At 46.1% G+C, this 12366-nt stretch overlaps 1 protein-coding gene across 2 annotated transcripts in view; it reads right to left on the bottom strand.

Moving 5' to 3' along the window:
• Nucleotides 1–12366, bottom strand: part of LOC111951281 (TBC1 domain family member 22B) — a 205656-nt gene that overhangs the window by 19317 nt on the left and 173973 nt on the right. For both annotated transcript variants that reach the window (XM_023969344.2, XM_023969338.2), the window contains exon 13: nucleotides 5958–6053. In XM_023969344.2, the coding sequence (XP_023825112.1) occupies nucleotides 5958–6053 (96 nt within the window). The remainder of the gene's footprint in view (nucleotides 1–5957; nucleotides 6054–12366) is intronic.

Genomic DNA, 12366 nt, shown 5'->3' with positions numbered 1-12366 from the left:
GGTGTCAGGTGAGCCAGCCCCTGGTGTATGGCAGGACAAAGACATCTGTATCTGACACGTAATGGACAGCTAAGACAGCAGCTACCGCTAGATTGCTTGTAGACTGCTGACTTTAGACTGGCTAATGATGCTCTAAGGAATCTGTATGAGCATAGGAACTGCTGTTTAAGTAATGCCTGTATATAAGCCGTATAAGCACAGGTATTATCCTGCAATAAAGATAATTTCGCCCCAGTGCCTTTGTTATCCTTTTTGTTTTGTTGATTCAACGGAGAAGAGGAGCATCCGGCAGCATGGTCAAAATATTAAGCACATATTCTGCTGTTCTATCACGCGTGCGATGATGTCAGAGGTAAAAAAAAAAAATAAAAAAAAAAACAGTGTCCATTGATTGCAGGAACTTCTTTGTTGTTGTAATATCCCAAACGGACATGTCAGTTTCTCCAATTAAGGATTCTAGCTTTAAGGTAATGTCCAGGATGCATTACAAGATGGTGGGCCCAGATTCTGTCCTGATTTGTAGACAAGATATATCATCACATAATTTTCTGTGAAGCCAGAGGCCAGGGGAAATGTAATCGCTAATCAGAGACTGGAAGGAAAAACAATCTCTGGATGAATCCCAAATGGCACCTTATTCCCTACATAGCGCACAACTGTTGACCAGAGTCCTGTTCAAAAACAGTAAAGGGAATAGGGTACCATTTTGGGCTGCAGCCTTTGTGTCTGTTTCATTAGCCTGAGAAAAGGCTTCCCATTATGTGATAAACAAATAGATAATGAGGGCTCATTTGCTGCATATTGGCCTCAGTACATGCCAGCGGGCTCTGACATTTGGCTGTCTGTGGCCTGTGGTGGCTCACTGCAGGGGGGCCAGGAGGGGATAGTGGCGAGAGGGGTAGAGGAGAGAAAGAGGAGAGAGGAGAGCAGATGGCAGACACAGTGGAGAGGAGTGGTGAACTCTTCAACTCTCTGTCAACACACACGACAAGAAAACTAACTCTGTGTCTGCACATGCATGTGCGCACACCCACACACAAACCAGATGCACTTTGTGTCACAAGCAGTGCTCTTGAGAGCTATTTGAATATACTCAGTGATTAGAGTGGCTGACCAGAACAAGGTCTGTGAACCACAGGAAGCTGTCATTATCCCCCCCAGGCTAACAGGCTGACTACTCCTCTTGCGTCGCGTGCGCTGCAAAATACATTTTGACATACATGTTATTCAATTAGTGCACCCACGCTGCTCGCGTGCGCCAACGAGTGTCTGCGTTGCCAAGGGCTAAAATAGAAGTCTGTTCTATTTCTGACGCAGATCACGCTGCAAGTCCTGCCTCTCCCATCTCCTCATTGGTTTATAGAAGCAGGTACCCACATGCCATCTCCTCATTGGTTATACCCACGTGGGTGACTGAAAGACGAAATAGGTCGGGGGTGGTAATGCACCTACTAATTTATGAAAGTTGCCAATCGCAACATGAAGTCAAGAGAAGAAAAAGCCTGGAAGGAGGAGAGGTGACTAGAAATGATTCGGATGACTGTTTTATGTGTGGATTAATTGGCGGAGTAGAGGACCTTGTGCATTTCAGGTAAAATAAGAACTCAATGTTTATATCCCAGGATAAATTAGCTAGCAACAGCAAGCTAGCTAAATAGGACAAATTAGCTAGCAAGTGCAAGTGCTAGCTAAATTGCCATAAATGTGTCATGCTTTTCGACCTGTCCCCAAATGAATATAATTGGTTCAGAGCTTGTTTTGATATTTTAACCTGCGTGTCGTGATCGCGTTTGGTGTGGGGGTACAAAATACATTTATGCACGATGGTGCACGCCGGTTTGGGTTCCATGTAATGCCAAGCTAACAGCCTTGCCAAGCTAACAGCCTAACAGAGCCATGGCATCACTATGCACTGCACTCATTACTTAACTCCTCTATGGGTCATTCAGTTTACTGGAGGTGGAGGAGGGATGCAATAACCCTTTAGACTCTGAGTCAATTTAATGTTCTGTCCTGCATTGAGTTGAATTGCATTGGAATGACCCCCCAATCCAACCCCACAACAAGGAAGCAGTGAATAATGGATTACTGAAGCCTGTTTTTTTATTTTTATAAATCAGTCCCTAAACCCTACCAGGGGGGCCTAGTGTTTACTCCATCAATACTGAGCCTTGCTGTAGTCCAGTGAGGAGAGAGGAAGAGTGTATGTCTCAAATGGTATCCCGTTCCCTTTATAGTGCACTACTTTTGACGAGGGCCCATAGGGCTCTGGTGAAAGTACGGCACTATATTGGGGAAAGAGAACCATTTGAGACTCAGTCAGAAAATGCGGGCAAGAGTAGCCTGGAGCTACCAGAAGAGTACAGTAGTGTGAGAGGAAAGCAGAATAGTGTGAGTTAGTGTGGTCTGTACTGGATGGACTGTACTGGATGGTAATCACAAGACCCAGACGAAAGGTCACTGCTGAGAGAGACAGACTGGGTGTGGGAGTAATGGAGCAGACTGAGGCCTGGCCAACCTGTGGAGATGGTGCCAAGGCCTGGAGCTGGGCTGGGGTCAGGTTGGGTGGGTGGGCTGCTGGTGGGGACCAGCCCCACTGTGGGGTGGATTTCCTGGGGCTATCAACTAGAGTCTGAGGTCGGTTTGATGGAGGCAAAGGTCAAAGCCAAAGCCACTTAATAGGGACAAAGCCAAAGACTAGGGTGGGTTAGCTAGCTTGGAGCCAAAGACCCAGTCTTGGATGTGAGTTTGAAGGGAAGAAGCCCAGAGGTAGGATTGTTTTTCGGGGGATCAAAGCCCTATTACTGAGGTGGGTTTGCTTGAGGCAGGTTGGCCTGAACAGCAGGCCTCGGCCTGGGATGATGGAAGGAGGTAAGGTCTGGTCTCTGGTCCTCCCCTGCCTGCCTGCTAAATAATGGACCTGAGATTGGGAGGGGAGCTCTGGTCTAATGTCAAGTTCTGGTTCTCCGCTGCCTGGCTGCCTAATTAGGTCAAACTTATTACCAGCCTTTCTGCCAAGAATAGGCCTGGCCTACAAGACATCAGTGGTCAGTACAGAGGAGGGGACTGGCTAGCTAGGGCTGCAGATGGTCAAAGAACAGTCAGAGCAGGAGGCACAGAACACTGACAGGGAGAATGTCAGCCACACACACACACACAGACTCAAACACATACACACGGACTCGCACACACAGACACACACACACGCGCACACACGCACACAGCGGCATTAACCCAAGTCTCACCCTGTGACACGGTCGCCGTGGTGACTCATTGTATAGCCAATCCACACATTTAGATTGAACACTCATTTCAGTTCTCATAATCACACTTCTCTCTTTTCTCTGCCTATACCTCTCTTTTATGCCTCTCTCTCTGCAGGGTATCACACTTATCCCCAGAGGGAAATGCCAAACCTCCATCCCCTTCCAAGTAGAACCATACAGTACTGTATGGAATTAAGTAAGAAGAAAAGTGAATATGGCCCTTAGGACTACAGTCAAAATTGTATAGATGTTCTCTTGAGGTTTCACAGTGGGTGTAAGGTAGGAGTGTAAATCAGTGGTGACTGTATATATACACAGTGCATTCGGAAAGTATTCAGAACCCTGGACTTTTTCCACATTTTGTTACGTGACAGCCTTATTCTAAAAATGATTAAATAAATACAAATCCTCAGCAATCTACACACAATACCCCATAATGACAAAGCAAAAACATGTTGTACATTTTTGCAAATTTATTACAGATTAAAAACATAAATACTTTATTTACATACGTTTTTAGAGCCTTTGTTATGAGACTCGAAACTGAGCTCAGGTACTGAGCTCATGTTTCCATTGATCAGCCTTGAGATGTTTCTAGAACTTGATTGGAGTCCACCTGTGGTAAATTCAATGGATTGGACATGATTTGGAAAAGTACACACCTGTCTATATGTTACCACATTTGACAGTTAATGTCAGAGGAAAAACCAAGCCATCAGGTCGAAGGAATTGTCTTAGAGCTCCGAGACAGGATTGTGTCGAGGCACAGATCTGAGGAAGGGTACCAAAACATTTCTGCAGCATTGAAGGTCCCCAAGAACACTGTGGCATACATCAGTCTTAAATGGAAGACTTTTCCTTGAGCTGGCCACTCGGCCAAACTGAGCAATCAGGGGAAACGGGCCTTGGTCAGGGAGGTGACCAAGAACCCGATGGTCACTCTGAGAGCTCCACAGTTCCTCTGTGGAGATGGCAGAACCTTCCACAAGGACAACAATCTCTGCAGCACTCCACCAATCAGGCCTTTATAGTAGAGTGGCCAGACGGAAGCCAGTAAAAGGCACATGACAGCCCGCTTGGAGTTTGCCAAAGGCAACTAAATACTGTCAGAACATGAGAAACATGAGAATCTGGTCTGATGAAACCAAGATTGAACTCTTTGGCCTGAATGCCAAGCATCACGTCTGGACGAAACCTGGATCCATCCCAACGGTGAAGCATGGTGGTGGCAGCCATCTTGCTGTGAGGATGTTTTTCAGCAGCAGGGACTGGGAGACTAGTCAGGATCGAGGCAAAGATGAACAGAGAAAAGTACAGAGAGATCCCAAATACAGGTGTTCCAAMYTKKTKKKRAAWYMWTTTTTKTTGTTGATTTTGCTGTGTCATTATGGGGTATTGTGTTTWWATTGACGAGGGGAAAAAAACWATTGAATCAATTTTAGAACAAGGCTGTAACATAACATGTGGAAGAATCAAGGGGTTGTATACTTTCCAAATGCACTGTATGTTCAGCTAAAGAGAGAGAGATGGACAGAGGTAGAGAGAGCAAATGAAAAAGAGCAAAAGCAAAAGGGAGAGAAAAAGGATAAAGAGAGAGAGAGAGAGAGGAGAGAGGAACACTGCTGGTCTGAAGGAGGGAGAGGTACAGAGAGGGATGAAATAAAGACAGAGAAAAAGAGAGCCACCTCTCTTCCCCCTCTCTCTCCCAGGGGAGGAGGAAAGGAGGATAGATGGATGCGAGTGCTAGGGCCTCTGGGCGCGTCGGTGGCAGTCTGCATGCCAAGCTGTGTGTGTGTGGTGCAGCGGTGCAGCAGGGATAATACTAAATCAGTGGGCACTGTAAACACTATAAATCAACTGCGACACACATACACACAGGCGCATGCTCACACGTGTGCACACACACACACACCGGCACACACACACACAGAGCCCCTCGCGACATGGACCACTGAACCTCTGCATATTCAACCACACACCAGTTTCAATTCAATTTGCACAGAGAGAGAAGAAGGAAGAGAGGGAGGGAAAAGGAGGGAGAGGAAGGTTAATGAGGGACTAGGAGGTAGAGGAAAGGAGAACTTCGAAACGGGTCTTATTAAAGTTGAAGAAGCATCCATTGACCTAGAACTCTTCAGAGTGTGGTTGAGAGAAGAGAAGACGCACGCAGGGGAAGAGAAGATACATCCGTCAATAAGAGAAACGGAGAGAACAGAAGAGAGGAACTAGGGGAAAGGGCCCAAAGTCTGATTCCTGCTTCATGCCAATGTCACCTTGCAGCAGCTGCTGCTGTCATCCCACTAATGCAGCCAATGTGACCCCTGATCCCTGTAGTTAATGATGAGGGTGGTGCTGGTCTGGGATGTGCTGGGGGAGAAGAGGACACTGGCTGGCACACTCTGTTCAGCCCTACTGGGACTCACATTCATACTTAGTGGCACAGTCTCAAATGACACTCTATTCCCTGTATAAACAGTGCACTACTTTTAAACAGCACCATCTGTGGCCAAATGACCAAAGCACAAATGACACAATTTCTTAAATAGAGCAACATGGGAATAGAGTCAGAGACTTCACTCTTTCAAATATAAAGTGATGGAAACATCACTATTAAGTGGGGTTCTCACCCAGAACCTCAGTAAAAGGTGATGTAGGCATGACAACATACATTTCCATCCTTCTCTCTCTTACCTGGAAATCTCTCTCATCCAGAATCGCTTTCCTCCATCGTACCAGGAAAGCAGCACACACGTAGAGATGGAAGTGAGAGAATCCCTCTGGTTCAGCCTGCAAAGAGAGAGAGAGAGAATTACACAACAAAACACATTTTCTAACATATCAGGAGTTAGCAGCAGTGGAGCGACAGTGAAGATAATACTGTAGCATCCTCCCAGTGCCCTCCATCTGCACCTCTCCACTTAGGCCTACTCTACCTTGACATTATGTTTGATAGGAAGACAAATCTACACTCCGAGTGGGAATTTGGACGCTTGCTGCCTGGCAGAGCGAGAGAAGACGAAGAAAAAAAAAAAAAAAGAAGATATTAAATATTTTCTGTCACAATCAGAGAATTTACAATCGACTAGAAGCTGAAAGACAAATCCCTGTTAAATTTGCCCTTTACTTTTTCTCCTTCCTTCTTTCAGACGCTCATTACATTTCCAGGCCTGGCTTTTACAGGGCTGAATAAAGGAGGGGAATTAAAGTGAGAGAGAGAGAGTCTGAGATGGCCCTCGTCTATAGCCCTGGATAGTCCTCATCTAAAGGGCTATCCAGGGGAAGACAATTAAAGCTCTTAAAACAGACTGAAGAACTAAAGGAGTGGAAATGGGACAATATGTTCAAGTGCTTACAGTAATACTGGTCTTCACAGACTCTCAACATCCAGTCAACTCATATGCATACAGTTGAAGTCGGAAGTTTACATACACCATAGCCAAACACATTTAAACTCAGTTTTTCACAATTCCTGACATTTAATCCTGGTAAAAATTCCCTGTCTTAGGTCATTTAGGATCACCACTTTATTTTAAGAATGTGAAATGTCAGAATAATAGTAGAGAGAATGATTTATTTCAGCTTTTATTTCTTTCATCACATTCCAAGTGGGTCAGAAGTTTACATACACTCAATTAGTATTTGGTAGCATTGCCTTTAAATTGGGTCAAACGTTTCAGGTAGCCTTCCACAAGCTCCCACAATAAGTTGGGTGAATTTTGGCCCATTCCTCCTGACAAAGCTGGTGTAACTGAGTCAGGTTTGTAGGCCTCTTTGCTCGCACACGCTTTTTCAGTTCTGCCCACACATTTTCTATAGGATGGAGGGCAGGGCTTTGTGATGGCCACTCCAATACCTCGACTTTGTTGTCCTTAAGCCATTTTGCCACAACTTCGGAAGTATGCTTGGGGTCATTGTCCATTTGGAAGACCCATTTGCGACCAAGCTTTAACTTCCTGACTGATGACTTGAGATGTTGCTTCAACATATTTTTCCTCCCTCATGATGCCATGTATTTTGTGAAGTGCACCAGTCCCTCCTGCAGCAAAGCACCCCCACAACATGATGCTGCCACCCCCGTGCTTCATGGTTGGGATGGTGTTCTTCRCCTTGCAAGCATCCCCCTTTTTCCTCCAAACATAACGATGGTCATTATGACCAAACAGTTCTATTTGTGTTTCATCAGACCAGAGGACATTTATCCAAAAAGTACGATCTTTGTCCCCATGTGCAGTTGCAAACCGTAGTCTGACTTTAATATGGCGGTTTTGGAGCAGTGGCTTCTTCCTTGCTAGAGGCCTTTCAGGTTATGTAAATATAGGACTCGTTTTACTGTGGAAAAAATACTTTTGTACCCGTTTCCTCCAGCATCTTGTACCCGTTTCCTCCAGCAAGTTCCTTTGCTGTTGTTCTGGGATTGATTTGCACTTTTCACACAAAAGTATGTTCATCTCTAGGAGACAGAACGCGTCTCCTTCCTGAGCGGTATGACGCCTGCGTAGTCCCATGGTGCTTATACTTGTGTACTATTTTTTGTACAGATGAATGTGGTACCTTCAGGCATTTGGAAATTGCTCCCAAGGATGAACCAGACTTGTGGTTCAATTTTCTTTCTGAAGTCTTGGCTGATTTCCTTTGATTTTCCCATGATGTCAAGCAAAGAGGCACTGAGTTTGAAGGTAAGCCTTTAAATACGTCCACAGGTATACCTCCAATTGACTCAAATTATGCCAATTAGCCTATCAGAAGCTTCTAAAGCCATGACATAATTTCTGGAATTTTCCAAGCTGTTTAAAGGCAAAGTCAACTTAATGTAAGTAAACTTCTGACCCACTGGAATTGTGATACAGTATATTATAAGTGAAATAATCCGTCTGTAAGCAATTGTTGGAAAAATTACTTGTGTCATGCACAAAGTGCATGAAAGGACATTTATTCCCACTTTCCTGAGTAAATAGTTAGGACTAATGCTGTTCTCACTGGAGAAGAGGGGGTTGTTCAAAAATTACATYCTCCATTCCCGGAGCAGGCGTGCTGCAGTTCAGTGGCGCAGCACAGTGAAGCAAAGCACAGGGCGAGGGTGATATTTGCGTATTCACAGCGAGGGGCGACGGGCTGGTCGTTTATGCCAGACACGGAGAGAACGTAATGAAAATCAATGGCTGTGTTCCTTCTTCAAGCCAATAAACAGGCAGGACAGACAGGACAGGGAGAGTGCTCTTCAAGGGTAACTAACTGTCGGAGGTACGGCTGTGGAAACATTCCCTTCACATTGAGGTTTAAACATACACAGGTTTGACACACTGCAGAGTGCAGACTGTTAATATGGATATAGCTGTGTAGGGAACATCGACTAAGCCAACAGCTAAGCAAATCACTTCTCTACATAGAAATTCCAACACATCTATGCTATGTACATATTATGAAGCATGAGAGATGGTAGCTTCACATTAGTTACTATCAAAGTTCATACTTGCTAAAAATTATTAATCCTTTTTAACTAGAACAAATTCTTATTTACAATGACGGCCTACCCCGGGCCAAACCCGGACGACGCTGGGCCAATTGTGCGCCGCCCTACGGCCGGATGTGACACATTCGGACCAGGGACTGCAGTGACGCCTCTTGCACTGAGATGCAGTGCCTTAGACCGCTGCGCCGCTCGGGAGTCTACTCCATACAATTACCCCATAAAACTAAAACATACAAGAAAGTTTTGAGTCTTTCTTCATCATACAACCTCTCTAACTTCCTACTAGAGGTCATTTTCAATAAGCAGACAGTATTAATGGTAAACTAGACTAGTGGGTGTAATTATACATAATTAGAATTATACATAATTATACATGGCAGTGATGCCAGGGTACACCTTAAAGGAAGAAAATACACTATATTTTGGTATCTTTTTCATTAATCCACTGTTGATACGGAGTAAGATGCTTTTAGCTCCGAAGCAACAAWTTTTATTCATTATTTCTTACATTTTTAGCTCAAAACTTTTATTTTTTTTGTGTTATTACATACCACCGGAAAGCAAAGCCACTCCGACATTGCTCGTCCTATTATCTATTTATTTCTTAATTCCATTCTTTTACTTTTAGATTTGTATGTATTGTTGTGAATTGTTAGATACTACTGCACTGTTGGAGCTAGAAACACAAGCATTTCGCTACACCGGCAATAACATCTGCTAAATAAAATTAAGATTGATTCAGTCCCAAAATGTTGTGCATGTCAGCAGTCACGTTTTCAAGAAGCAAAGTGTCACTGGCCACATCATCATGATGACGTGTTTCGCAATATCTTGAAAACTTACACGCAAAACATTTTGGGACTATATCAACAATGGACTAATGAGAAGAAAAAAAAAAGATAATTTAAGTGGAGTTTTCCTTTAAGTGTCAGTTAACTGCAGCAGCGTCTAGTCGTGGATCATTTGAATTGTTTCTCTCTCACTGCTCCTCGGGGGAATGGGACCTTAATAAATGACCACAATAAAAGAAAAGGCACTGGATGCTCTTTCTCCTTCTCTCTCTATGACTTTCCTTGTCCTTTTTGCCTTCCCAATCTGTGCCTTTGCTTTCTCTCAATACATGATTTTTCTAAAATGTAAACTTTATTTAACTAGGCAAGTCGGTTAAGAACAAATTCTYATTTACAATGACGGCCTCCCGGGGAACAGTGGATTAACGGCCTTGTTCAGGGGCAGAACGGCAGATTTTTACATTGTCAGCTCGGGGATTCGATCCAGCAACCTTTCGGTTACTGGCCCAACGCTCTAACCACCTGCCGCCCAAAAATACAACTTTGAACTCTAGTTCTTTCTTAGCCTCTGTCTTCCCTCTCAGCCACTCTCTCTCTGAGGGGAGAGGGGAGAGGGGAGAGGGAGAGGGGCAGAGGAGAAGAGAGAGAGAGAGAGAAGAGAGAGAGAGAGAGAGAGAGAGCGAGAGAGAGAAAGAGAGAGAGAGACGAGAGAGAGAGAGAGAGAGAGAGAGAGAGAGAGAGAGAGGAGAGAGAGAGAGAGAGGAGAGAGCGAGGAGGAAGAGAGGAGAGAGAGGAGATTATAGACTCGAAGATAAATGTGAAGAGACGAAACCTGAGAGGCTGAGTAATCACAAAAGCGATCTGGGTGATCACACTCTCTCACTCCCAGAAGTCCCCTCGTGTTAATCTACAACAGTGTGTGCTCTGTGTGTCGGCGCCGCCGATGGACTCCTACCCCCATCAGCTGGTCAGAATTAAACCGTCGAGGTACACGCAATGGCAATCATCAGCAAGACCCAGCAAATCCTCTGACAAAACACTTCACTCTCCTCTGCTCTCTCTCTTCTTCTCTCTCCGTCTCTCTCTCTCTCTTCCTCTCGTCCTTCTCTACCTCTTTCTCTCTCTTACTCACATCCCTTTACTCCTCTGTCTATTCTCTGTTTTTCTTCCTTCGCGCTCCTGTAAAGTCCTATCTGTTTATCCTTCTATATTGCTCCTCAGTCTACCTCTTCTCTCTCTCTCGTCTCTCTACCTACTCCCGCCCTCTAACCTCTCTGCCTTCCCCTCCTAGGTGCATTTTGACAGTGCGAGATGAAGGTGTGTGTTGCCTTCATGTCTTAGCTCTTCTCTCTTCCTCCTCTCCTCTGTTTTCCTCAATTCCACCTCCTCCTCCATCTTCATCTCTCCTTCTCCGAGCAGTGTTTCCCAGTCATCCATTAGCCGTTTTTTTGCAAGACCCTTTCTCCCAATCCAGCCTACATTCCACCCCTACCTTGTATTGGCTATCTAACGGCCATAAGATCTTATTTTAACAGACATGTCTTAATTGTAATGTGAGTGCGAGAGGTCTTGCTATTCTTGTCCATTACGCAGCTTGTTAGATTAAACTGGCAGACTTGACTCATGCCATCCTGGGCTCTACTCATCGACGACCTCCGCCATCCGTGCGCAGCAGCCTGCCCTGGTGCCCTGCAGCTTTAATGCGTCCTCTTTTCCTCTTTAGTTGTGTGGTGTAGGTCGTGCACTTGTGTAGGATAAGTTCCTTGGTAGTGAGGCGTCTTTGTGCGCCCTCTTACACTTATTTAAATCAGGTTGCGCTGAAGCAGGGCTGGCACAACATAGCACGGGAGAGAGGAATGAGAGGGAGAGGATGAGAGCCGAGGAGGATGAGAAGGAGAAGATGAGAGGGACGACGAGCGATGAGAGGAGTGACGAGCTGGAGAGAGGCTGAGGGGAGACAGGCTGAGAGAGGCGCTGGAGGAGAGAGAGAAACAGAGGGGCTCAAGCGGACGGGACAGAGGGTGGCTGAAAGGGAGGGGAAGCCGAGAATACAGGAGGGTGGCTGGGAGGGAGGGACAGAGGGAGGTGAACAGGTGGAGGGGCTGAGGGAAGCGGGGCGGCGGACAGGAGGGTGTCCCGGTCCCTTTGAGGGAGGGCGCGGCCGAGGATGGATGGGGGGGACCGGGAATCCCAGAAGAGGGGCTGAGGGAGAGACAGAGAGGGGCTGAGGAGGACAGATGAGGGCTGAGGGAGTTGGGTGAGGGGCTTTGAGGGAGTGAGAGAGAAGCGGGCTTCGAGGGAGTGAGAGAGAGGGTCTGAGGGAGTGAGACGACGAGGGTCTGAGGGATTGAGCGGGAGGGTCTGAGGGAGAGCAGAGACGTGCGGGGCTGAGGGGAGGAGAGAGAGCGGGGGCTGAGGGAACAGAGAGAGAGCGGGGCTGAGGCGAGAGAAGAACTTGCGGCTGAGGGGAGAAAGAGAGGTGTGCGGGGACCTGACGGAGAGAGAGAAGGAAAAGGGCTGAGGGAGAGAGAGAGAAAAAAAAGGGCTCGAGAGAGAGAAATGGGTGAGAGAAGAGAACTAATGGGCTGAGAGAGGAGAGCAGAGAGAGAGGAGCGACGAGAGGAAGAGAGCAAGGGGGAAAGGGGAAAGGAGAGAGAGAGAGAAGGATGAGAGCGAGAAACAAAGAGCTGAGAGGAGAGAAATTACAGAGCGAAGGAGAGAGAGAAAAGGGCTGAGAGGGAGACGAAATGGCTGAGAGGGAGAGAGATAAAAATGGGCTGAGAGGGATGAGAGAAATGGGCTGAGAGGGAGAGAGAACAGGGCTGAACAGAGAGTGACT

The sequence above is a fragment of the Salvelinus sp. IW2-2015 genome, linkage group LG3, assembly GCF_002910315.2.
Source record: "Salvelinus sp. IW2-2015 linkage group LG3, ASM291031v2, whole genome shotgun sequence".
In the NCBI taxonomy this organism is placed as follows: domain Eukaryota; kingdom Metazoa; phylum Chordata; class Actinopteri; order Salmoniformes; family Salmonidae; genus Salvelinus; species Salvelinus sp. IW2-2015.
The sequence above is the reverse complement of the archived record's forward strand: the minus strand, read 5'-3'. Positions and strand labels throughout refer to the sequence as shown.